This window comes from Gigantopelta aegis, chromosome 5, assembly GCF_016097555.1.
Source record: "Gigantopelta aegis isolate Gae_Host chromosome 5, Gae_host_genome, whole genome shotgun sequence".
NCBI classification, from domain to species: domain Eukaryota; kingdom Metazoa; phylum Mollusca; class Gastropoda; order Neomphalida; family Peltospiridae; genus Gigantopelta; species Gigantopelta aegis.
The window spans coordinates 29,937,810-29,965,184 of record NC_054703.1 but is presented as its reverse complement, the minus strand read 5'-3'; the positions used below and the strand labels follow the sequence as shown (position 1 = coordinate 29,965,184).

Here is a 27,375-nt window from a genome sequence, read left to right as displayed (position 1 = left end):
GTGCCATCCATGTTGCTCCTGATTTTTCCATTGTTGAGGAGCTTTACACTGAAGGCACAAAAGTGCCGTCCATGATGCTCCTGATCTACAGCAATTTATATCTCAACGGCGGCAACGGCTGTCGATGCCATCGTTAAGTTCGAGCCCTGATGAATCAATATATGTCTCCGTAGCTGGGAAATTTGAGTAAAACATTTTGGGCACATTTCACATTTGAACGGTTTATCCCCATTGTGGATCATCATGTGCTGTTTGAGGCTGGATTTCTGAGTGAAGCGGCGCGCACACACCTCGCAGATAAACGGCTTTTCGCCGGTGTGTATCAGCACATGGCACTGCAGGTCTGCGTTCTTTGTGAAGCATTTGGAGCACATTTCACACTTGAAACGTTTCACTCCCGTGTGAATCAACATGTGCTGTCTGAGACTGGAACTCTGCGTGAAACATTTGGAGCACATTTCGCACTTGAACGGTTTCACTCCCGTGTGAATCAGCACGTGCTGTCGCAGACTGGAGCTCTGCGTGAAGCATTTGGAGCACATTTCACACTTGAATGGTTTCACGCCGGCGTGAATCAATATGTGCTGCTTCAGACTGGAACTCTGCGTGAAGCACTGTGTGCACATTTCACACTTGAACGGCCGTTCACCGGTGTGTGTCATGGCGTGCCGTCTCAGGTTAGAAATGCGTGAAAAGGTCTTTTCACACATTTTACATTTGAACGGTTTCTCGCCAGAATGAGTCCACAAATGCTGTTTTAATTCGAGTCGCTGTGGAAAACTTAGTGTGCACACATCACATACATAGGATTCCTGGACTGAATGACTCGACAGAATGTGTTGCTGCAAAGTGTCTCGCTGGGTAAAGCTTTTGTTGCACACATCACATACATATGATTCCTGAACTGAATGACTCGACAGAATGTGTTGCTGCAAAATGTCTCGGTGTCTAAATCTTTTTGTGCACACATCACATCTATAGGATTCCTGAACTGAATGACTCGACAGAATGTGTTGCTGCAAAGTTTCACGTTGTGTAAAGCTTTTGTTGCACACATCACATCTATAGGATTCCTGAACAGAATGATTCGACAGAATGTGTTGCTGCAAAGTTTCACGTTGTGTAAAGCTTTTGTTGCACACATCACATCTATAGGATTCCTGAATTGAATGACTTGACAGAATGTGTTGCTGCAAAGTTTCACGTTGTGTAAAGCTTTTGGTGCACACATCACATCTATAAGATTCCTGAATTGAATGACTCGACAGAATATGTTGCTGCAAAGTGTCTCGGTGTCTAAAGCTTTTGGTGCACACATCACATACATATGATTCCTGAACTGAATGACTCAACAGAATATGTTGCTGCAAAGTGTCTCGGTGTCTAAAGCTTTTTGTGCACACATGACATCTATAAGATTCCTGAACTGAATGACTTGACAGAATGTGTTGCTGCAAAGTTTGACGTTGCGTAAAGCTTTTTGTGCATACATCACATACATAAGATTCCTGAGCTGAATGACTCGACAGAATGTGTTGCTGTAAAGTGTCACGTTGTGTAAAGCTTTTGTTGCACACATCACATCTATATGATTCCTGAACTGAATGACTCGACAGGATGTGTTGCTGCAAAGCTTCTCGCTGTCTGAAGAGTTTTGTGCACATATCACACGGAAAGAGTTTTTTGGCAGTGTGGACCCACATGTGCTGTTTGATGTTGCCTATGGTTGTGAAATCCTTGTTGCACATTCCACACTTGAACGGCCGCTCGGTAGTGTGCACACGCATGTGTATCTCCAGAAAATACTTGCTCTTGAAACACTTAGAGCAGAGTTCACATTTCATGATGGAACCATCCGTGAACGAATCACTGCTCTCCTGGTGGAGGTCATCAGCTGACATTTTGAACATGACTGCGTCCACTTGGTAAGTATAGTACACGAGATTGTACTTGGTGATGAGGTTGTTTTAAACAATGTGGGAATGAACAATTTGTGACCAGTGTAATTGTCAGAATGTCTTTTTCAGTTATGAATTTCTCTCAAACATGTAATAAATAAATAATTTTTCACCAGTATATATCGAAATGTGGTTAGCGATGAATTCCTTTCAAATCTCTAAGAAAAAAAAAAAATTGACCAGTATACATCAAAATGTCTCTAAGTGATGAATTTCTTTCAAATCTCTAAGAAATAAACAATTTGTGACAAGTATACATCAAAATGAGTTTAGTAATGAATTCCTGTCAAATATCCAAGAAATAAACAATTCATTTTCAATATATAACAAAATGTCTCTAGTGATGAATTTCTTTCAAATTTCCAAGAAATAAACAATTTGTGTACAGTCTGTAGTCCTTCGTGTATCAGAATTTACTGTATTTAGTGATCAATTTCTCTGAAGCCAGCAAAAAATACACAATATGTGACCAATATATATATATACCAATCAGAATGTCTTGTTTAGTGATCTATTTCTGTCAAATTTCTCAAAACAAATAAATAAACAATTTGTAACCAGGATACACCAGACTCTACCAATTAAGTCTAGCGAGCTATCTCTGTATAGGCTAGTGACGATCTTCTTTCACCGTAGGATGGCTTAAACCTCCAAGATATCACCGAAGCCGTAGAAGGAAAGCAACCAGAACTGAAAGAGAAACAGTGAAAGTTAAAGTTTGTTTTGTTTAACGACACCACTAGAGCACATTGATTTCAGGACTAACTCTGGCACTCGCCAAATTCGCCAATTGCGAATTTCAAAAACAAATGGCGAATTTTATTTTCTATTGGCGAAATAATTTCATTAAATAATTGATATTTTGTTAGAAAATAACTGGTTTTGTGCAATTTTTTAAGTTTAGTACCAGTAGATAATTTGGTGGAATTATCTACTGACCCAGAGCTAGACCTGGATACATGGGCGTACGACCCGGGGGGTGGGGGGTGGGGGGGGGAGGGGGGTGGGTGGGAGGGCGCTGCAAAACAGTGGGGACAATTCGGGCAGTTTATATCTGGGTTTAAATTTCGGGCAAATCAACCCCCCCAGCCCCCCTAAATCAAAGAGTCCCCATACGCCCATGCCTGGATATATTAATCATCGGCTATTGGATGTCAAACATTTACTAGTGTTAACATATACACGTATTCTTAAACCTGCTACACATTTCCATTCAGTAGCAAGGGACATTTTATCTAGGCATCATCCCACAGACAGACTAGCACATACAGACTGGCACAGACAGACTAGCACATACAGACTGGCACATACAGACTAGCACATACAGACTGGCACAGACAGACTAGCACAGACAGACTAGCACATACATGTACCACAGCCTTTGATCAGGGCTGCTAGAATGTTATAAAAATCCACTAGCCATGGGATCAGTGATTTAAAAAATGTACTAGCCATGATTAAAAATCCACTAGCCCTACTTTAAATAAATACAATTTAATTGATAGTAATAACGAGAGGGAGATAGAGCTTTAAAATCCACTAGCCCTACTTTAAATAAATACAATTTAATTGATAGTAATGAGATATGTCACCTAAAGAGGGAGATAGAGCTGTAAAATCCTTAGATTGGGGGTGGAAAAAGGGGGCAAAAAATTTATATAAAATTTACAACACATGTAAATGCAGCATTTGACAAGGGTTTTTCCCCACTAGCCGTCGGGCTAGATATAGTAGTTATTTACTAGCTCAACACTGAATATCACTAGCCATGGGAGTGGGGCTACCATAATCTAGAAGCTCTGCTAGCCGTAGGGCATGGTAATAGTAGTTATTGACTAGCCCAACATTGAATATCACTAGCCATGGGAGTGGAGCTATCATAATCTAGAAGCTCTGCTAGCCGTCGGGCATGGCAATAGTAGTTATTTACTAGCCCAACATTGAATATCACTAGCCATGGGAGTGGGGCTATCATAATCTAGAAGCTCTGCTAGCCGTCGGGCATGGTAATAGTAGTTATTGACTAGCCCAACACTGAATATCACTAGCCATGGGAGTGGGGCTACCATAATCTAGAAGCCCTGCTTTGATATACCAGTCGTGGTGCACTGTCTAAAACGAGAAATAGCCCAATGGGTCCACCGACAAGGATCGATCCCAGACTGACCACACATCAAGCGAGCACTCTACCATTGGGCTACATCCCGCCTCTGAAAGGAACAAGATGTACACATATCTATAACAGTTTTAAATAGCAAACGTTTGACATCCAATAGCCGATGATTCATATCTAGAACAGTTTTAAATAGCAAACGTTTGACATCCAATAGCCGATGATTCATATCTAGAACAGTTTTAAATAGCAAACGTTTGACATCCAATAGCCGATGATTCATATCTAGAACAGTTTTAAATAGCAAACGTTTGACATCCAATAGCCGATGATTCATATCTAGAACAGTTTTAAATAGCAAACGTTTGACATCCAATAGCCGATGATTCATATCTAGAACAGTTTTAAATAGCAAACGTTTGACATCCAATAGCCGATGATTCATATCTATAACAGTTTTAAATAGCAAACGTTTGACATCCAATAGCCGATGATTCATATCTAGAACAGTTTTAAATAGCAAACGTTTGACATCCAATAGCCGATGATTCATATCTATAACAGTTTTAAATAGCAAACGTCTGACATCCAATAGCCGACGATTCATAAATCAATGTGCGTAAGTAGTCTTTTATTAATCAGCTATACTGAGGACAGGATGTAGCCCAGTGGTAAAGCACTCGCTTGAAGCGTGGTCAGTATGGGATATATCTCCGTCGGTGGGCATGTTGGGCTATTTCTCGCTCCAGCCAGTGCACCACGACTGGTATATCAAAGGCCGTGGTATGTGTCATCATGTCTGTGGGATGGTGCATATACCACGGCCTTTGATGTACCAGTTATGATGCACTGGCTAGAGCGACAAATAGCCTAATGGGACCACTGACAGGGATCGATCTCAAACCGACCGCGCATCAAGCGAGCACTCTACCGTCCCTTGCTGAAAGAAAGAAAGAAATGTTTTATTTAACGACGCACTCAACACATTTTATTTACGGTTATATGGTGTCAGACATATGGTTACGGACCACACAGATTTTGAGAGGAAACCCGCTGTCGCCACTACATGGGCTACTCTTTTCGATTAGCAGCAAGGGATCTTTTATTTGCGCTTCCCACAGGCAGGATAGCACAAACCATGGCCTTTGTTGAACCAGTTATGGATCACTGGTCGGTGCAAGTGGTTACACCTACCCATTGAGCACTCACTCAGGGTTTGGAGTCGGTATCTGGATTAAAAATTCCATGCCTCGACTGGGATTCGAACCCAGTACCTAACAGCCTGTAGACCGATGGCCTAACCACGACGCCACCGAGGTCGGTTTGCTGTATGGAGACATATATATTAGAGGTGCAAATGTTAAACACCGGCAAATAATGTGCACTAGGTACAAGAGTGCCATCGGTGATGCTCAGGTCAGGTCAGGTCAGGTCAGGTCAGGTCATAGGGTTTTACGTGCACATTCAGAACAAGCTGTTGTAGCGCATGCCTGTCTTGGGCACAAGAGCCGGCCTTGGCTGGCTCCTCCGTCCATGACAGGAAAGGTGGGGGGGGGGGGGGGGGAGGAGGAGGAGGAGGGCCCACCTGCACTGGCAGGTGCAAGGGAGTACCAGCAGCCCGACCAAAGTCGGTAGCAGACGGGAGAGGGTGGTGGTGGTGGTGCTATGGAATTTTGAATGGAGCAGTTAATATGCCAAAGAGAAAAAGGTGTGCAATTTTGATTGAGGCGTTTGGCGCAATCTTGAATGGTCAGTCAAAAGGAAAATGGCAGAGCTAATATAGGTTTTGACATTAGTGAATCGAGAGTAGCTCGCTAATTAGACCTCTAGGTGATGCTCCCTATCTATGATAATTTATTTCTCCCATCTCTAGCCATGCAAGACAGGCGTATTCCATGACGTTAGCCCATGCGGAATAAATCGGTCTTGCATGACCATGTGACTTCTACTGTTTGAGCTGATATTAACATTGGGTGACGTCAAGTAAACTGCAAAATAACACAAGAAATACTTTTTACATTTCAGAAAAACAAGGAAACCTGCTGTCATAATGAAATTGTACTATCATTTTTGGTTTATACTTTTGAGTATAAACCATTTTTGGGTACGATCTTTTCAATGGTTATGATTATTTTATTGTAAGATAAAAAATAAAATATGTAGGTTTTTCATGTTTTCCCAAAATGCTTGTTTTTCATCTACTGGATGGGAGAAAAATAATTCTCCATTATGTATCCATGTGGGACAAGGCTATTCCACCCTCGGGTACATATGATGTCAGGAACTTGGCAAGCCTCATCCCTGACAACAAATTATGTACCCTCGGGTGGAATAGCCCTGTCCCACATGGACACATATGAAGGATTCTTTTAATCTCAACGAGGGCAACTGTCGTCAGTTCCGTCGTTAAATTCCATACCGTGACATGAAGTTGTGAAGGACTACAATTTTAATAAAATTCACCCCTTAAAAAGGCACAAACCATAACCATAGATGAGAATGCCCCATCCCCAGAAATCCTGAAAGTTATAAAGGCTTATTCATATTAATATACTACAAAACAGCTACATGTATGTAGGGCTGCAATCAAATCACTGCACATTTTTACATGGATTACAACTAATTTTGAAGGTAGAATGATGGAAATACATGGTAAAAAGGTCTCATGTTAGCATATTTTGCCCAAATATGGCCAGAATGGTGTGGTGAAACGTAGCATATTTCGACAAAACCTGGAACAAAATGGGCAGCGAAAAAATCCGGAATTCCGGAGGATTCTCATCTATGCATAATATGTACGCACGCGCAGACACCACACCACACATGTATTTATCCTATAACTTACACATGATATCAGTACACCAGAGGTGGTGGAAATTTTGACCTGGGACAAGGCTTGCAGAGTTCCATTGTTGATATTTCCACCACTGAGGGTGTGCCTTGTCTATCCCACATTAATACTGCATATGATGGAGTCTTTTTCTCTCATTCATTCGGTAAATAAACCATATTATTTTACACGAATAGACAATGATGGCTGAACGAGTAACTTTTTTATTTGACTATTTTGTCATAAATAAATTACACTATCATATTTGCCATTTTTGTTTCATGTGTTAAATAAAATTTAATGAAGGTTTTAATAATAAGATATTAATTTAAAATTGTGTTTAATGACCTCACATCACCATCTCAAATTAATATGATGTCATATATTACCAAAGATGTCATGTTGAATGCAAGTGCGCGATATCCCATGTAAGATACACATGTAGAAATTTCTTACATAGCTTTCTTTCATGGGATAGCTCTGTCCCATATACCTGAGGATGAGAGAATGTTGTGTATTAACCCAGTTAATAATAGATGCAAATTTAAAGGTATATATGCAAATTTGCAAGGTCTCTAGGTAATAATGTGTTGCTGTGAATGAATCATTTGTTCACGTACAAGCCAACAAGACCTGTATAGCTGAGCGTAAGTTTTTCATAAGATTTAGTTAAAAGGCGTGATGTCAAATAAATTTGTGCTAATTGTGATGACGTAATATTACTGATGGAGGCGACTTTAGTACTGTGATTTACTAAAAATCTAATTAAAATGTTATTTTACAAATGATACACAATAAATATAATTCGCTACTTGTCTAGTTAATTAGCATTTGACTTAGCAGATCGAGCCTCGACAGACTCAGTTGATATTTTCCATATTAAAAACCACTTATGACGAAATTTTCTGTATATGATAACTATTCGATTATAGCATTTCTGGAAGAAGATAATATATATACACATGTATTTTTTTTCTAAAGCCCAAATTTATAAATTTATTTTTCCATGTGTCAAGACTTAACATTGATGGAAGAAGAGAAAATAGTCACATTTTATCCCCTTTTTGGGTGCAACCCCTAAAGCTCTATTGGGGGGGACCCAATTCCCAATTTTATTCTTCCATAGGTCAAGGAATTTTCTCACCACATTTAGCTGAACATAATCTAGTAAATATAAAGGAATTCCAACCGGCCTCGGTGGCGTCGTGGTAGGCCATCGGTCTACAGGCTGGTAGGTACCGGGTTCGGATCCCAGTCGAGGCATGGGATTTTTAATCCAGATACAGACTCCAAACCCCGAGTGAGTGCTCCACAAGGCTCAGTGGGTAGGTGTAAACCACTTGCACTGACCAGTAATCCATAACTGGTTCAACAAAGGCCATGGTTTGTGCTATCCTGCCTGTGGGAAGCCCAAATAAAAGATATCTTGCTGCTAATCGGAAAGAGTAGCCCATGTAGTGGCGACAGCGGGTTTCCTCTCAAAATCTGGGTTGTCCGTAACCATATGTTTGATGCCATATAACCGTAAATAAAATGTGTTGAGTGTGTTGTTAAATAAAACATTTCTTTCTTTCTTTAAAGGAATTCCAGTTTAAATTAAAATGTATTTATTAAAGAGGCAGGATGTAGGCCAGTGGTAAAGCACTCACCTAGGATCGATCCCCGTCGGTGGACCCACTGGCAACTTGGGATATTTCTTGATTGTTCCAGCCAGTGCATGCACCACGACTGGTATATCAAAGGTCGTGGTATGTGCTATCCTGTCTATGGGATAGTCAGACTTAGCTCTGGCACTCGCCAATTGCAAATTTTGAAAGCAGTTGGCAAATTTTATTTTAGTTTGGCAAAATAATTTCATATAATAATTAAATTTTTTTTACTAAAATAACTGACATTTCTGCAATTTTTGAAGTTTAATAGACAATTTGGTGAATTATTTTGCTCACCTAGAGTTAGCCTGGATAGTCTATATAAAAGATCCCTTGCTGCGTGTTTCATCCTACTCAAGCAACATAATATTTACATTTATCCTGCGACCACTGTTTTTATTGACAGATTATGATCCACCGATAAAAGCAAGAAGGAAATGTTTTTATTTAATGACGCACTCAACACATTTCATTTACGGTTATATAAATATGTAATATGACGTTGAACATATGGTTAAAGACCACATAGATATTGAGAGAGGAAACCCACTGTCGATTAAAGCAAAGTCATAAACGTGTACTAGCAGATTATAACTTTTGACGTCACAAGCATAGCTACATTACAAAATCATTCATTTGACCTCTATGTCATCGTACAATGTGGCATAAATAACAGAAATAATAGCTTTACCCCATTAATTTTTATGGTCTGCAAGATAAAAAGAGACCGACGCTATGGTCACGTTTGGTTAGGATATACAGAGAATAACTAGTTACTGACGTCGGATATCTGCTTTATCCTGTTCAGGCTGAATGAGAAATTCCACTTGGCAGAGCCTCGAGGAATTTCCCATTCTTACCGTCGCAGGATAAAGCAGATGTCCGACATAATTAACTAGTTATTCTCTGTATATCCTAACTAAACGTGACCATAGCGTCAGTCTCTATTTGTTTAAATGTTTATCGACCGATGAAGCCACCAAGTAAAACTTGTCTGACTGGTTAATATATTTTTATTAAGTCTATAATAGTATAAATGATAAAACGGCATTTCCAAATAAAAAGGATTTTTAATGAAGGAGATCGTAAGAGTCAGAATGTCACGTCCTGGCTTAAATCATTACCATGGAATGGCCCTTCTTGTGTCGCACGAGAAAAGTAAAAACAATTCCTATCGGTATTGTGTCACGCACTCGGCTAAATCAATCTGTAGTGGTGGTAACCAGTCAATTCGTACCATAGTCATTTCGTACCCAATTTTACCATTTCGTACCCTGGTCTTTTCGTACCATAGTTATTTTGTCATTTCTTACCCAAGTCATTTCGGACCATGGTTATTTTGTACCATGTCTGTTAGGTCATTTTGTACCTCAATCATTTATTGTGCAGCTTAGTTGAATGATAGATAGTAAAATGTCGAATTACTGGTTTAAAAAACAAACATTAGGCTAATGCAACTATATTGAAGGCCCACCCCTTAATAAAGAAAGAAATAACAAGAAAAAGATGATATATTACTTTCATCTCCTCACGTTTCCGTTCATCATTATATTAATTACCAACGAGCACCTTGTGTTAGAATAACATATCAAGATCTTCTAAGACAAGCCGATCTCAGAAAAAACGTAATTACCCACGAAGACCGTGTATTACAAGGTATGTTTATTCGTCAACAATAAAAATTAAATAAAAGTGGCATACCATGACAAAAATAACATACCGAGTATGAAACGACCAAACATTATGGTGCGAGATGGTAAAAAATGGCGATGGTACCAAATGACTGTGGTATGAAATGACCAAAGCATTATGGTACGAAACAACTATGGTACGAAATGACCAAAACACTAGTGTACGTAACGACTATGGTACGAAATGACCATAAACTATGGTACGAAATGACTTTGGTACGAAATGACTAGTAACTGTAGCACTGTACATGTATGGTTAGGATACAGCAATTGAAACCAATGGTTTCTTAAAAACATTCACTCAGGTCTGGTAAGAATACACACACACACACACGCACACACACATATATATATATACACACATTTATATATATATATATATATATAATTATACTGATGTCCAAAACAAACTCTATTGAACGTCCTGCCTCCCCTTACAAGTTAGTGTCTTACCTCCAGAAAGAAAGAGAGAGAGAGAGAGAGAGAGAGCGAGCGGGGGGGGGGGGGGGGGGGGAAGAGATACATCTATAGAGATATACAGTGAGACTCAGAGAGAGAGAGAGCGAGAGAGAGAGAGAGAGAGAGAGAGAGAGAGAGAGAGAGAGAGAGAGAGAGAGAGAGAGAGAGAGAGAGAGGGGGAAGAGATACATCTATAGTTATACAGTGAGACAGAGAGAGAGAGAGAGAGAGAGAGAGAGAGAGAGAGAGAGAGACCGACCTCACACTTATCTTTAGGTAACTACAATTAAACAACTTCTAAACGAACGGTCCGATTTAGTGTTCCACTTCGTTTATGCGATACGTAACTAACCTTGCCCATTATGAAAAAACTATAATTAAAAAATGTACCTATGTGGTGAAAAAGTACCAAACGTGTACAATTCATGTGTTAATTTACATGAAATTAACCATGTACAGGTTCAAAAAATGTAAAATTACAGTCAAACAAAGGCGTGAATTACAAAACGACGTTCAACAAACCTGCTTGAAAAATCAGGTTATCAACAAAGAAAGTGGACTAGAGAAAACGATTGTGACCTCTTATTCGGACTAGTCTGGTTGGATGGTATGCGGAATTTGATTATAAATCTGCCCTGTTTATATGCACTCCCCTTGTCTTGCTTTAATCCCTGATACATCCAATTGGAGGGATTCGATTTTCATACTTACAATTTACTTTTACTGTTATTTTCCTAATATAAGCACGGGGGTAGGGGTGGGCGGGGATGTAGCCAAATCGAGCTGTGCATGTACGCATGCAGCGGTGCGTGTACAAGGGGAGGGTTTGGGGAGTCAAAACCCCTCTCTGCTCAAGCAAATTTTCTTCTTTAAAAATAGATTTTCCTGAGGAACATGATTCGACCCCCTCCCTATTATTATTAATTGGTTATTCATAAAAAAAATTGAAGTTTTGCACAATTATGCATGGTGTCTACAAAGGACACAAAGTTTGTTTTCTTTTGTTTAACGACACCACTAGATCACACTGCTTTATTTTATTATTATTTTTTATTATTATTTATTTTGTGTTATATATATTTTTTAATTATTAATCATTTGGTAATTTTGATACATAGCCTTAGAGAGGAATCCGCTACATTTTTCCATTAGTAACAAGGGATCTTTATATGCACCATCTCACAGACAGGATAGAACATACCATAGCCTTTGATATACCAGTCGTGTAGCTGATGTACTCTGACTGTAAGGGAGCTAGACGGATATTTTGACGGTTATGACGCTCTTATTACAGCGTCATAACCGTACGTCCAAATATCAGTCTAACTCTTGGTAGCACTAAACCAATTAATTTCTGGCTGTGTCGAAGTTCGAGGTGCACCGAAGTTTTGATAGAGACGTTAACACCACAAGTCCTGTGTGATTTGTTATAAATGTGAGTGTGTTGGTTGTAAAAAAAAAAATTAGTTTCATCTGGGCTAAAAATGTATGCAATTTTATTTGATGTAGTACCACCGTGTCAAGTAGCCTTGTGCTTGGAACATGTATGGGGTACCTGTAAAAAAAAACCCCTCAAATTTTGTGCGAAACTAGGGGTGTTGTAAAAACATCTGGTTATACCGAAAATGAGCTATGAAAGGTACCATTTTCTGCAGTTAATACTTTGAGGTAGGGGTTGTAGTACTAATATTTATGGGTCATAGTTTGGTTCATGGGCGTATGGGGACTCTTTGATTTAGGGGGGCTGGAGGGGTTGATTTGCCCGAAATCTTACCCAGATAAAAACTGCCCGAATTTTCCCCACTGTTTTCCCACTGTTTTGCCCGAATTTGGGGGGGGGGCAATTGCCCCCCCCCCTGCCCCCCGGGTCGTACGCCCATGGTTTGGTTGATATATTGCATATATTGTTTTTAAACACAAACGTTAACATGGTCGCCTATGGGATATTAATTGGCATAGTCCAACCTCTTACAGTGAGAGTACTCGAGCTAACCAGTCGGGGTGCACTAGCTAGAGCGAGAAATAGCCCAATGGGCCCACTGACGGGTATCGACATGGGCGTATGGGGACTCTTTGATTTAAGGGGGCTGGAGGGGTTGATTTGCCCGAAATTTTACCCAGATAAAAACTACTCGAATTTTTCCCACTGTTTTGTCCGGGTCGTACGCCCATGGACCGTATCGATCCTAGATCCTACCGCGCATCAAGCAAGCGCTATACCAATGGGCTACGTCCCGCTCCCACAAGCCACACGTGTATGTCGGCCATCAGTGGCGGATCAAAAAATCCATTTGGGGGTGGGGGCAGTGACATGAGGTGGAATGCTAAGGGAACTTTGGGGGAGGTTTGTCAGAGGGGGGTCGTAAAAAAAAAGAAGAAGAAATTTAATATATAATAAAATTACAACTATCGCAAAATTTGGGGCCGCCCCCCCCCCCCATTCTTCTCGACTAATTTGTTTGGCGCACAGGCTCTTTATTTTAGCATATCGTTCAACAATTATGCAACGATCTGTTGCCGATTGCTTTAAGTCTTAGAGAGGAAACCCGCTACATTTAGTAGCAAGGGATTTTTTATATGCACCATCCCACAAAGAGGATTATAGGGGTCGATCAAATATTACACAACGCCATTTTCATAAAAATTAGACACACTCTCTCCCCCGGTAACGCTCCGTAACGCCTGACAATAGGCCCTTACGTCTCCAAAATATTAAGTATCGCTTGGAGACCCCCACACCACCCCATTTACAAACGAGTTGGGTGTAATATAATTTTAACGTTCTGTTTTGTGATTTGGGAATCCATTTTATCTTGATTTATAATCGTTATATTATGTGGGGTGGGGCGCAGCTCAGTGGTACAGCGCTCGCCTGATGCGCGGTCGGTCTAGGATCGATTCCCGTCGGTGGGCCCATTGGGTTATTTCTCGTTCCGGTCAGTGCTCCACAACTGGTGTAACAAAAGCCGTGGTATGTACTATCCTGTCTGTGCGATGGTGCATATAAAAGATCCCTTGCTGCTAATCGAAAAAGAGTAGCCCATGAAGTGGCGACAGCGGGTTTCCTCTCTCAATATCTGTGTGGTCCTTTACCATATGTCCGACACCATATAAAATAAATAACATGTGTTGAGTGCGTCGTTTCCTTCCTACCTTCCTTATAATAATTATTGTGTGTATGCGTGTAGCTATATACGGTATAACTTACCTAGGCTAAGTTTAGCCAGAGTAGGGGGCCTACTCGGTCTGTCTGGCTCAGTTACAGTCGAGAGTATTCGAGCTAGGCTACGTTAAACATTGTCGCCGTGACAACCCCCAAAACAAACAAACAAGAACCCTTCCCAAAACAAAAACTCAACAAAAGATTTTAGTAATTAATAAATAAAACACAAGTGCGTTACGTAACGCTGTTCAGTTCACCCATCCCCAGTAACCCTACATGTAACGTTTGCAGAGGCGGATTGGGGGGGGGCACATAATGCAGTCCAGTACACCCACCCCCAGTAACCCTATATGTAACGTTTGCACACGCGGATCGGGGGTGGGGGGGGGTACGTAACGTAGTTCGGTACACCCCCCCCCCAATAACCATACATGTAACGTTTGTACCGACACCTACCTACTCCGAGCTGCACGTCAGAGCCGTAGCTAGGATATTTTGTCGGGGGGGGGGGGGGGGGACTGAGTAGTTAATAGTCTAAAACTCCTTTCTTTAAGTTTCTATAATGCTTCCCGAATTTTTTTCGGGGGGGGGGGGGACTGCCCCCCTTGCCCTCATGCTAGCTACGGCCCTGCACGTAATATTTGAATGGCCCCACACAGTGGGGTAGGAAGGTGCCAAAAGTGTGTGTGTTTGGGGGGACACACACACACACATACACACACATGTATGTATGTATGTATGTATATATGTATGTATGTATGTATATATATGTATGTATGTATGTATGTATGTATGTATGTATGTATGTATGTATGTATACATGCATGTATGTATGTATGTATCTATGTATGTGTGTCAGTGTGTGTGTGTGTATGTATGTGTGCATGTATGTATGTATGTATATATAAACCATCACTGCTGCTACTGGATCAAGAAAAGTGGGGAGGGGAACATGCCCCATGTACTCTCCCACCCCAGTCCCATATCACGTTCCTACACCAGTGGTATATAAAGATAAAAATCTGGTTTGTGTCAACCCGCCACTCTCCACCCCACCCCGTATAGCCAGAGTACCCCGACTGTACAGTAGTTAGCCGGGCATTTGGTCGTACATTGCTTGGTATGGGACTGTACAGCTAATGAGAGCGTCATAACGGTCTAAATGTCCGTCTAGCTCTCTTACAGAGTACTCGGGCTATCCCCGCCCCCCCCCCCCCCCCCCCCCCCGAGTATGGATTAGACATATCTGCGCTTTAAATATCCGCACACAGATGTGCATAACAGTCCGATTTCGTGCTCCACTTGAAAAAATTAGGTTATCAACAAAGAAAGTGGATATCAAGAAACGATTCTGACCTAATGTTCGGACTATTCTGTTGTGGTTAATTAATATGCGGATTATGATTAACAAATTGCCCAAGTTAGATAACTCCCGTTATCTTGTCACGATTTGCGATAATTTTCACTTTTTATTGTATTTAGTGTGTGCTTTATTACCGAGGTGATACTTTATTTAAGAATTTAACAATATTTTACCAGTTCAGCAGTTTTAATGTTCGCATATTTCAACAGCTTTAAAAAAACAAACAAGAAGAATAATTTAAAAAACATGAGAAAGAAGCCAAATCGTCAAGGACGTCCTTTAATACCCACCATGTTATATATTTTCCTGTAGCCCCCATAACGTTAGAGACCGAACACTGGTGTGTTGTGTTGTGGGTGGGGGAAGGGAGGAAGATGGACGTAATCCAGTGGTAAAAGCGTTCGCTTGATGCGCGGTCGGTCCAGGATCGATCCCCATCGGTGTGATCATTGGCCTATTGTTCGTTCTAGTGCATCATGACTGTTATATCAAAGGCCGTGGTATGTACTTTCCTGTTTGTGGGATGGTGCATATAAAAATCCCCTTGCTATACTAATGGAAAAATGTAGCGGATTTCCTCTCCAAGACTATATGTAAAAATTACCAAATGTTTGGCATCCAATAGCTGATGATTAATAAAATCAATATGCTCTAGTGGTGACGTTAAAGGGATATTCTTGAGTTTGCTGCAATTTTTAAGATGTGATCGACTAACAGAGACGTTTTAACGATTGTAATTAGGCCTACATATCAAATATATATTTCTACATAAAATATTAGTGGCTGTATATTAAACGTCTTTTTTTCGTACGTACGAAATTATTTGAAGACAAAATCCAGTTTGGGCTTCTTACAAATATTAAAACTACCAGAAACACATTGAAGATGCAGACACTGGTATTCTAAACAAGAAAATATATTTAATATGTAAGTTTAATCGTAGAAATATTTTATTAGTCGGAAACATCTTACAATGCAGCAAACAGGAATGTCCCTTTAAACAAAACTAACTTTAAGAAGACTGGTAGTGTCACACACTGCCACCAGTGCCTACAACATTTATCTGTACTACAAGAACATCAGTAGTTGTAACTGAAATAACTTTATACGAAATATAGAACTCATTTTAATTGCTAATTTATATTTCATTTTGGTGTTGTCATCATGGCAAAGGTTTTTTTGGTTTTTTGTTTGTTTGTTTAATGACACCACGAGAGCACATTGATTAATTAATCATCGGCTATTGAAAGTTTGTTTGTTTAAACGACAAAACCACTAGAGCACATTGATTAATTAATCATCGGCTATTGAAAGTTTGTTTGTTTAAAGACACCACTAGAGCACATTGATTAATTAATCATCGGCTATTGAAAGTTTGTTTAACGACACCACCAGAGCGCATTGGTGTATCAATCATCAGCTATTGAAAGTTTGTTTGTTTAACGACACCACTAGAGCACATTGATTAATTAATCATCGGCTATTGAAAGTTTGTTTGTTTAACGACACCACTAGAGCGCATTGGTGTATCAATCATCGGCTATTAACTGGATGTCAAACATTTGGTAATTGTGACACAGTCGTCGGAAACGGAAGGGGCAGGAGGCCACTGCCACCCAACTCTGAACTTGGGGGGGGGGGGGGGGGGGGGGGGCACAATATGAACTCTTATTTAATAAATGCCCCCCCCCCCCCCAGAAACCCGCTACATTTTTCCATCAATAGCGCGGTCCCTAATAACATGACTCAAGACAATGTGGTCGCCCCCACCCCATATAAAATCGTAGACGCCAGTGGCCATGTCCTCCTCCTACCCCACCCCCCACCCCCGAAATCAACCCTGTTTTCATTACCACGTCAATAGACAGAACTCCACCAGAGCACCACAACTGGTCAAAGGTCGTGGTATGTGCTTTCCTGTCTATGGGAACGTACATATAACAGATCCCTTGCTACTAATGGAAAACTGTAGCGGATGTCAGAGTTACCAAATGTTTGACATCCAATAGCCAATGATTAAAAAAATCAGTGTGTTCTAGTGGCGACGTTAAACAAAAGAAACATTTCCTTCCAATCACCCACATCCCCCAACCCCCGCTGCCAACAGTTACGAAATTAGGGGGTGGTAAAATCATTTCGGACAAGTGGAACAATATATCTGAACCCGACTACATGTAATTATCCTTAAGGATGAAGCATTTTTAAGAAGTCAGTGTGTAAATTTATGAGTATAGTATCGTATCTCAGAGCCATAGCTAGGATTTTTTGTTTGCGGTTGGGGCTGGGTTTCTAATAGTGCTCCTATTAGAAACCCAGCCTCTACCCCACCTTCACCATCATCTTGAATTGTCAACAGAATAACAGACACTCCGCTCTCTCCCAGAAAGACGGGCCTACTATTTGAAACCGGACCTCTACACAGCTGTCCCCGTGCATACATTTGCTTTCTCGTATCTGGTCTCTTTGATACTCTTAGTCTTTCTGTATATCTGTCTTTGTCTGTATGTCTGTATTTCTGGGAGAGAGTGGAGTGTCTGTTACAATTCAAGATGATAGTGGAGGTGGTGTAAAGGCCGGGTTTCTAATAGAAGTAGGCCCGTCTTTCTGAGATAGAGTGGAGTGTCTGTTATTCTGTTACAATTCAAGATGATAGTGGAGGTGGTGTAAAGGCCGGGTTTCTAATAGGAGTAGGCCCGTCTTTCTGGGAGAGAGTGGAGTGTCTGTTACTCTGTTACAATTCAAGATAGTGGAGGTGGTGTAAAGGCCGGGTTTCTAATAGTAGGCCCGTCTTTCTGGGAGAGAGTGGAGTGTCTGTTATTCTGTTACAATTCAAGATGGTGGTGGTGTAGAGGCCGTGTTTCTAATAGGAGTAGGCCCGTCTTTCTGGGAGAGAGTGCAGTGTCTGTTACAATTCAAGATGATAGTGGAGGTGGTGTAGAGGCCAGGTTTCTAATAGGAGTAGGCCCGTCTTTCTGGGAGAGAGTGGAGTGTGTTATTCTGTTACAATTCAAGATGATGGTGGTGTAGAGGCCAGATTTTCAACAGGAGTAGGCCCGTCTTTCTGGGAGAGAGTGCAGTGTCTGTTATTCTGTTACAATTCAAGATGGTGGTGGTGTAGAGGCCAGGTTTCCAATAGGAGTAGGCCCGTCTTTCTGGGAGAGAGTGCAGTGTCTGTTACAATTCAAGATGATAGTGGAGGTGGTGTAGTGGCCGGTTTTCTAATAGGAGTAGGCCCGTCTTTCTGGGAGAGAGTGCAGTGTCTGTTACAATTCAAGATGATAGTGGAGGTGGTGTAGTGGCCGGTTTTCTAATAGGAGTAGGCCCGTCTTTCTATGAGAATGGAGTGTGTTATTCTGTTTACAATTGAAAATGGTGGAGGTGATGTTGAGGATTGGAGATGTCTGGTATGTCCGTCTCCTCGAAAATGTTTTCTCACAATTTGGACATGACGTTGATCCCTTGCCAACTGGAACACCATTTTAACTAATAATAAAACACAACGGCACAAAGACGATTCTTTTTATTTTAATTCTATCAAGTTGAGTACATCCACTGACATTTTATTTAATTTTACAGAACTTATTTTTACAGAAAGTATTTTAAACAGAATGTACAGAACTTATTTGAAACAGTTTGTAGTTATTTTAAACAGTTTGTACAGAAGTTATTTTAAACGGTTTGTACAGTTGTTTTAAACAGTTTGTACAGAAGTTATTTTAAACGGTTTGTACAGTTATTTTAAAGTTTGTAAAGAAGTTATTTTAAACAGTTTGTACAGTTATTTTAAACAGTTTGTACAGAACTCTAATTTTAGCGAGTTTGTAAAGGACCAATTATGTGTAAAACATTTCTGTACCAGGAGCGTTATGTAAAACAATTCTGTACCAGGAGCATTGCTTAAAACAATTCTGTATCAGGAGCATTGCTTAAAACATTTCTGTACCAGGTGCATTGCGTAAAACATTTCTATACCAAGAGCATTGCATGCTCTGGAACTCGGAGTTTCGAATATGACCATAGCGGACTTCATTTTGCCTGGGCTCTCTATAAATAGGTTAAGTTGGCAATATTAAAAATGTTTCAGCCTTAGCGGAGGTAGGCTTGGGTGGGTGATCGTTCGAAGCTCCCCTCTCCCGCCCCCCAAGCCATCGCCACTGTGTACACATCTAATTGTGTAAAATATTATTAACGATCATGGATCACCATATGCTTTCTCAACGTAGAACCCAGCCTAAAACATTTTGTGCACATCTCACATTTGAATGTTTTTTCACCATTGTGAACCCTCGTATGTCTTTTCAGGATGGATTGAAGAGTAAAGCATTTTGTGCATGTTTCACATTTGAATGGTTTTTCACCACTGTGAACCCTCATATGGAGTTTTAGGCTCGATGCATAAGTGAAACATTTTGTACAGATGTCGCATTTGAATGGTTTTTCACCACTGTGAACCATCATATGGTATTTCAGGCTCGTAGAATAAGCGAAACATTTTGTGCACATCTCACATTTGAATGATTTTTTACCATTGTGAATCACCATATGCTTTCTCAACGTAGAACGCAACCTAAAATATTTTGTGCACACTTCACATTTGAATGTTTTTTCGCTATTGTGAATCATCATATGCAGTCTAAGGCTCGATTTTTGAGTGAAACAGTTCGCACAGATCTCACACATGAATGGTTTCTCGCCGGTGTGTGTCAGGATGTGACATCTCAAGTCTCCATTCTGTGTAAAACATTTTGAGCAAATTTCACATTTGAAACGTTTCACGCCCATATGAATCAACATGTGTTGTTTCAAACTGGAACTCTGAGAGTAACATTTTGTGCACATTTCACACTTGAAAGGTTTTTCACCAGTATGAATCACCTGGTGGCGTCTCAAGTTGCCAATCCATGTAAAATGTTTTGTGCAAGTTTCACATTTGAAACGCTTCTCATCAGAGTGACACCGCATATGTAGTGTCAAACCGACACGCTGTCTGAAGCGTTTTGTGCAAATCTGGCACATATATCTCTTTTCACTAGAATGAAGCAACATATGCTGTGCAAGTATGTCGCGTTTTTTGAAACTTTTTGTGCACACATCACATGCAAACGACTGGAATGAGTGATCCGCCAGGATATGATTTTGCAACCGGACTCGATTTGTATAACATTTTGTGCACAGTTCACACTGGAACGAAAAACAGCCAGGATGGCTCGCCTTTATATGTTGGTTCAAGCGGGAATTACACGTGAAATGTTTTGTGCACATTTCACACGTGTACGGTCTTACTTCGGCATGGACCATAGCATGTTCTTTCACAGCCTTTCTGCTGGCAAAACGTTTCGTGCACACGTTACACTGAAATGGTTTTTCTCCAGTGTGCATCCACATGTGCTGTTTAATGTTGCCTATGATTTTGAAGGCCTTGAGGCACACCCCGCACGTGTAAGGTCTGTCCTCGGTGTGCATGCGCATGTGCGTTTCTAATTGAGACTTCCCACCAATACTCACCGAACAGAGTTCACACCTGATGCCTGCTTGGTTACTGGATGACATGCTGATTTCTACACAAGAGGTTTTCAGAGGACGGTTCGAACAGGTGGAACAGTATTGGAACCAGTATGCTTTAGAATGTGTTCTCTAGCGATCAGTATACTTCAGAAGTTATTGTCTAGTGACTGGTATACTTCAGAATGAGTTGTCTAACGAATGCTTTATGTGTCATCTAGCGACCAGTATGCTTTATAATAAGTCATCTAGCGACCAGTATGCTTTATAATGTGTCATCTAGCGACCAGTAAGCTTTATAATGTGTCATCTAGCGACCAGTATGCTTCCGGATGTGTTGTCTAGCGACCACTATTCTTCAGAATGAGTTGTCTAGCGAATGCTTCAGAATATGTCATCTAGCGACCAGTATGCTTTATAATGGGTCATCTAGTGACCAGTATGCTTCAGGGTGTGTTGTATAGCGACCAGTATGCTTCAGACTAGTGACGAGCTCTCTAAAGTTGTAACATGAACACAGCAAGTACTGAAACAGAAATAAATACATGTAGTGACATCATCAATGATTTTATAGTGATCCACGAGTGCATGTTATCACAGCTGTATTTATTTCAATTACCCCTGTCCTGTGCTAGTTTTGATTTAAAGGGACAGTCAACTCAAACAAGAGCCTTATGTGTTGGAAAGATGCATACCCGGACCACCAATATGTCTGTATGTCATACTGACACTTTAACAAATGAAAAACACGTAATTTTTGAATTAATAAATGCTCCCATTTACACGGCGCTTCGCTTTCATCAACCTGACTTGTAAAACAACATAAATGACTTGACAGTATAATAAACTATTTAACTAAATATATTCCAGGTTACATCAATAGAACATAAATGACTTGATAGTATAATAAACTATTTAACTAAATATATTTCAGTTTGCATCAATAGAACAAAATGCTGTCATAGTATTTTTATCTCTTAAAAAATCTTTAAAAAAGTAAAGTTTGTTTTATTTAATGACGCCACTAGAGCACATTGATTTTTTATCTTATCATCGGCTATTGGACGTCAAACATATGGTCATTCTGACACTGTTTTTTAGAGGAAACCCGCTGTCGCCACATAGGCTACTCTTTTATGACAGGCAGCAAGAGATCTTTTATTTGCGCTTCCCACAAGCAGGATAGCACAAACCATGGCCTTTGTTGAATCAGTTATGGATCACTGGTCGGTGCAAGTGGTTTACACCTACCTACCCATTGAGCCTTGCGGATCACTCACTCATGGTTTGGAGTTGGTATCTGGATTAAAAATCCCATGCCTCAACTGGGATCCGAACCCAGTACCTACCAGCCTGTAGGCCGATGGCCTAACCACGACGCCACTGAGGCCGGTCTAAAGAAAAAATGCTTATTATTAAGCCATTGGTAGGGTACATTGGAGCGAAAACGACCACTCATGATACCCAAGTGATAATTTTCTTTTCTGTAAGACTATGTAAAATTGGTCAGTTTTGTGATTTTAGATGGGAGTCTACTTAATCAAGGTTTTACAGAATCATTTACAGTAACAAAGCAGGACGGCTGATAATGTTCATTACGATTTTAGTGGTGTCCTTGCGGTTATCACACAATACCCTGTGATCTTAATAAAAGAGCTAAATATTTTGTGTGTGTCTAGACACATTGACTGGGGCCATCTAAATATACACTTGCCAATCAAAAACCACAATTACAGGCCACGGAAAGAAAAGACCAATTAACTATAAAAAAAACCCCACTCGATTAGTATTTCAGTACGTGGATTAATTTAGGGACAAAACTAAGACAGTTATTTCGACACTTTGACAATGGTGGTAACAGAGAAGGTTAACTCATCATACAGAGAGGACAATTATTATAACCGATTGTGCACTTGAAAGTTGATCGGATGATAGATGAAAGAAAGAAAGAAATGTTTTATTTAACGACGCACTCAACACATTGTATTTACGGTTATATAGCGTCAGACATAATTATGGTTACGGACACACAGATTGAGAGAGGAAACCCGCTGTCACCACTTTTAAATTAGCAGCAAGGGATCTTTTATATGCACCATCCCACAGACAGGGTAGTACATACCACGGCCTTTGATATACCGGTCGTGGTGCACTGGCTGGAACGAGAAATAGCCCAATGGGCCCACTGACGGGGATCGATGCCACACCGACTGTGCATCGAACGAGCGCTGTACCACTGGGCTACGTCTCGCCCCTTGAGATGATAGATGATGGAATTTCAACCGATTCCCAACACAAGATACTAGACAACATGTTCTCTGGGTCTCCTGTAATAGTGGTCTAGTGCTTAAGCCAAATGAAATAAGTCTGGTAGGTACTGGGTTGCGTTTCCAAACCACAGCGAGTTTAATGACTCAATGGGTAGGTGTAAAGCCACTACACCGACTTCTCTCTCACTAACCCAAAGTCCTGGACAGATACAGTGCTGTCAAGTCTCACACATTCGGTGTGAGACTCATGCATCTGAACATCGTGTCATGCTCTCACGCCGGTACATGATTTTATCACACATTTTAAACATTATAGCAAACAAATATATATACATATATATTTTTTGTTGTTCATTCGATCTCGACGACTGACAAACTAGCCTGCGACTGCCGGACGGCCCAGTTAAGCAGTGTACGGAATTGAAATCATATAATAGGTGTCCACGTTGTTTATTGGTCAGAATCTCGAACCGTAACCAATTATTTCCCGCGCCGGTTTATTCGGATTCACAATGTCGGACAAAATGTCACTCTTTGCGAAAGTTTCAACTTGAGAGCTCTGCATATAGTAGTACAGATAGCCGACGTGTGTGCCCAGGACAGAGTACTTGAATCTTAATTGGATATCATATAAGCAAAAAAATATGTATGTTGTTTTTGCATAGGTCAATGTCCATGGGTAATTAATAGTAATATGCATTACATTCTTAAGCTTATTGGTAGTTATGGTATATAGTCCATTATGGGACATGCTAAAAAATAAAAATATATATATATATATATATATATATATATATATATATATATATCAAAGGCTATGGTATGTGCTGTCTTGTCTGTGCCAATGTGCATATTAAAGACCACTTGCTGTTGATTGAAAATTCAATCTAATTAAAATTAGCTCCACTATTACATGTGGATCTAACAGCAGCCAGTTGGAGCTCATGTCCACCAATCAAAACCTTACTTGCAGAATCATGCCAGTGATTTAAAAATAATTTTAAAACATTCTGAATTACCCTGAGGGTATACAACATATTTCGTGTGAATTACGAATGCCTTAAAACATGTTTTATTTTATAAAATAAATAATTTGTAACGTAAAACTGAAGACTGATTTAGTTTTGAGTTTTTTTAATAAATAAATAATTTGTAATGTAAAATTGAAGACTGATAACCCATCCCATACGTATTGGTATAGTTCGCTGTACTGTGGCCACTAAAATAGACTCGCCCGATATTTTTAGAATTTGTATGCTCCCAAATAACGTTATAATATTTAAATTATTATTTACAGACGAAATGTTACTTGGACATTGGAGACTACGCAGTGTTGTTAGCAATCTGATTAAAATTAGTTCTGCTGGTCTAAATAAGGCATTTGTAATTCACATGCAGTCCGAATCCGTGCTCCGCATCGTTTATAACGAATCATAGTCACTTCGTACCCAAGTCATATCGTACCATCCATTTCGTACAATGCTGCCTGGTCATTTCGTACCCTAGTCATTTTGTACCTTGGTCATTTCGTACCATTGCAAAAAGTCACTTCGTACCCAAATCATTTCGTACCATTGTGAAAAGTCATTTCGTACCCCAGTCATTTTGTACCCCAGTCATTTCGTACCCTAGTCATTTCATTCCAGTATACAGAAAACGAATCGACTATAGCATAAAAGCAGTGGGTTTTGTTTTAAAACTTTATTTTGACAGTTTGAAAATCAGAACACGTTATTGTGCAGCATATCGTTATTGATACCCATAATACCTGTCAACTGTTATTTCCATTTTACCTGACAAGAGCCGTATATGGTATTTACTACTAACTGCCAACTTCGATTTTGTGTGAAATGGCTCCAGATAATTAGAAAGAAAGAAAGAAATGTTTTATTTAACGACACACTCAACACATTTTATTTACGGTTATATGGTGTCAGACATATGGTTAAGGACCACACAGATTTTGAGAGGAAACCCGCTGTCGCCACATAGGCTACTCTTTTTATGACAGGCAGCAAGGGATCTTTTATTTGTGCTTCCCACAGGCAGGACAGCACAAACCATGGCCTTTGTTGAACCAGTTATGGATCACTGGTCGGTGCAAGTGGTTTACACCTACCCAATGAGCCTTGCGGAGCACTCACTCAGGGTTTGGAGTCGGTACCTGGATTAAAAACACCATGCCTCGACTGGGATCCGAACCCAGTACCTACCAGCCTGTAGACCGATGGCTAACCATGACGCCACCGAGGTCAGTCCCAGATAATTAGTCAAAAACAACAAAACAATATAATGGACCAACAAAATATAATTCATTTATTAGGCCTTCTTTTCAAACTTGCTTATTTGCATCTTATTTGTTTAAGAAATAGACAATAACAACCATTAAAACATTAACTACCTTACTGATTGCCAAATTAGCCAATTGCTAATGTTTATACAAAGTGGCAATAATTTTTAGTTTTTTGCTGATAAAATATCCCTTAAATTAACCACAAATTTGTAATTTAATATTGTTTTGTAAAAGACATTACCGGGGTGATTGTTATACCATGGTACGATATGACTTTCAATTATGGTACGAAATAACTAAGGTACGAAATGACTAGGGTACGAAATGACTTTTTGCAATGGTACGAAATGACCAGGGTACGAAACGACCAAATTAGGTACGAAATGACTATGGTACGAAGTGACTAGCAACCTTTATAACGTAACACCGACTAAAATTAAGACTGGTCAATAAAAAATATAAAAATGTACGTGGTGAGGTATAAGAAATTATAACATGTATGATTCATGTGGTCATTTACTTGAAAACCACCAATGTACAGAAGCAGGATCACGAATACTCAAATACAACCCAACAACACTTAAAACTAAGTAACAAGTAAATAAACTTACAGAAAAACACACAGAAATGTCAGGTTACAACAAAGGAAGTGGATAGCCAAATAGCCAAATAGCCAAAAGACTATAACGATCTCTTGTTCGGACTTGATATGCTCTTAATATGCGGACTTCCATTAATAATCTATAGACCTCGCTTTGAAAAAAAGGACAAGGCAGAGAAAACGAAACGAAAGAAAGGAATGTTTTATTTAACGACGCACTCAACACATTTTATTTACGGTTATATGGCGTCAGACATGTTTAAAGCCCAACACATATTTTGAGAGGGAACCCGCTGTCGCCACTTCATGGGCTACTCTTTCCGATTAGCAGCAAGGGATCTTTTATTTGCGCTTCCCACGGGCAGGATAGCACAAACCATGGCCTTTGTTGAACCAGTTATGGATCACTGGTCGGTGCAAGTGGTTTACACCTACCCATTGAGCCTTGCGGAGCACTCACTCAGGGTTTGGAGTCGGTATCTGGATTAAAAATCCCATGCCTCGACTGGGATCCGAACCCAGTACCTACCAGCCTGTAGACCGATGGCCTAACCATGACGCCACCGAGGCCGGTATATCCATTTGGAATGCACACGCATAAATTATAAATACATTGTATTAATCTGGAATGCACTGGATTGGATTTTTGGGGGCACTCCCCTTTGATAAAGTTACCAGGGCCGTAGCTAGCATGGGGGCAGTGGCGTTGGGAGGGGGCCCACGGGAACACGCCTCTCCCCCCCCCCCCGAAGAAATTCGGAAAGCATTATAGAAACTTAAAGAAAAGGAGTTTTAGACTATTAACTACTCAGTTGCCCCCCCCCCCCCCCCCAACAAAAAATCCTAGCTACGGCCCTGGTGACAGCACCAGCAGAACACATTGATTGATTAAAGGTCCACGTTTATCAAAAATGAAATTCACTATTGTTTGGTATCTACGTATACCTTTTACAATATCCATGTATATGAAGTATCAATAAAATATATATATTTATTTTTTTACCCGTTTTTAATATATTCGCAATAAAAGTCGCGTTTTCCCCATCGCTTGCCAAAACGCCTGTCGAATCCAAGAGCTAAGTTACGTGAACCCGTGACGCGCTAACCGACATAACATGACAGCGTAATTCGCAGCCTTTCAGACAATCACAAGGTTTGCATGGAAGTGGTTCTTAAACAGAACCCGTGCGTAATGGAAAGGACCATCACGATGAGATAGGATCTGCAGTGACCACTTCATCCCCGAGGATTACGACAATTATTTAAGGTGGTCGATAAACATGACACCTATTTTTTTTTTTTTTAAACATATCTGTTCCAAGCCTGTATCCTCACCAGCACGTTCTACGATTGCGCATGATACAGCAAACAAGAAACCACGACGAACACGAGCTAAACTAGAGCCCAAAAGGGTGAGGGGGGGGGGGGGGGGGGGGAGAAGGAGCAGGGGAGGCAGTGTAAAATATAGTGGTATGGCTCGAGG

The 27,375-nt window shown here is 40.3% G+C and overlaps 1 protein-coding gene across 1 annotated transcript; it reads right to left on the bottom strand.

The window, feature by feature from the left end:
* On the bottom strand, window positions 1-25,957 carry LOC121373076 (zinc finger protein 729-like). The gene is made up of 3 exons (XM_041499521.1): window positions 25,903-25,957; window positions 19,415-21,254; window positions 1-1,949 (listed from the first exon to the last, which is right to left on the bottom strand). Exons 2-3 carry the CDS (start codon window positions 20,774-20,776, stop codon window positions 96-98), a joined length of 3,216 nt encoding a protein of 1,071 aa, XP_041355455.1. The 5' UTR covers window positions 20,777-21,254; window positions 25,903-25,957; the 3' UTR covers window positions 1-95.
* Window positions 25,958-27,375: the final 1,418 nt, after the last annotated feature.

Bases quoted from the DNA above. Each gene is read 5' to 3' on its own strand.
- LOC121373076 (XM_041499521.1), bottom strand. From the start codon at position 20,776: ATGTCATCCAGTAACCAAGCAGGCATCAGGTGTGAACTCTGTTCGGTG. The intron at 1,950-19,414 runs TAATAATATTTT...CTCATCACCAAG, and splicing joins ATATGGTGATCCATGATCGT to TACAATCTCGTGTACTATAC.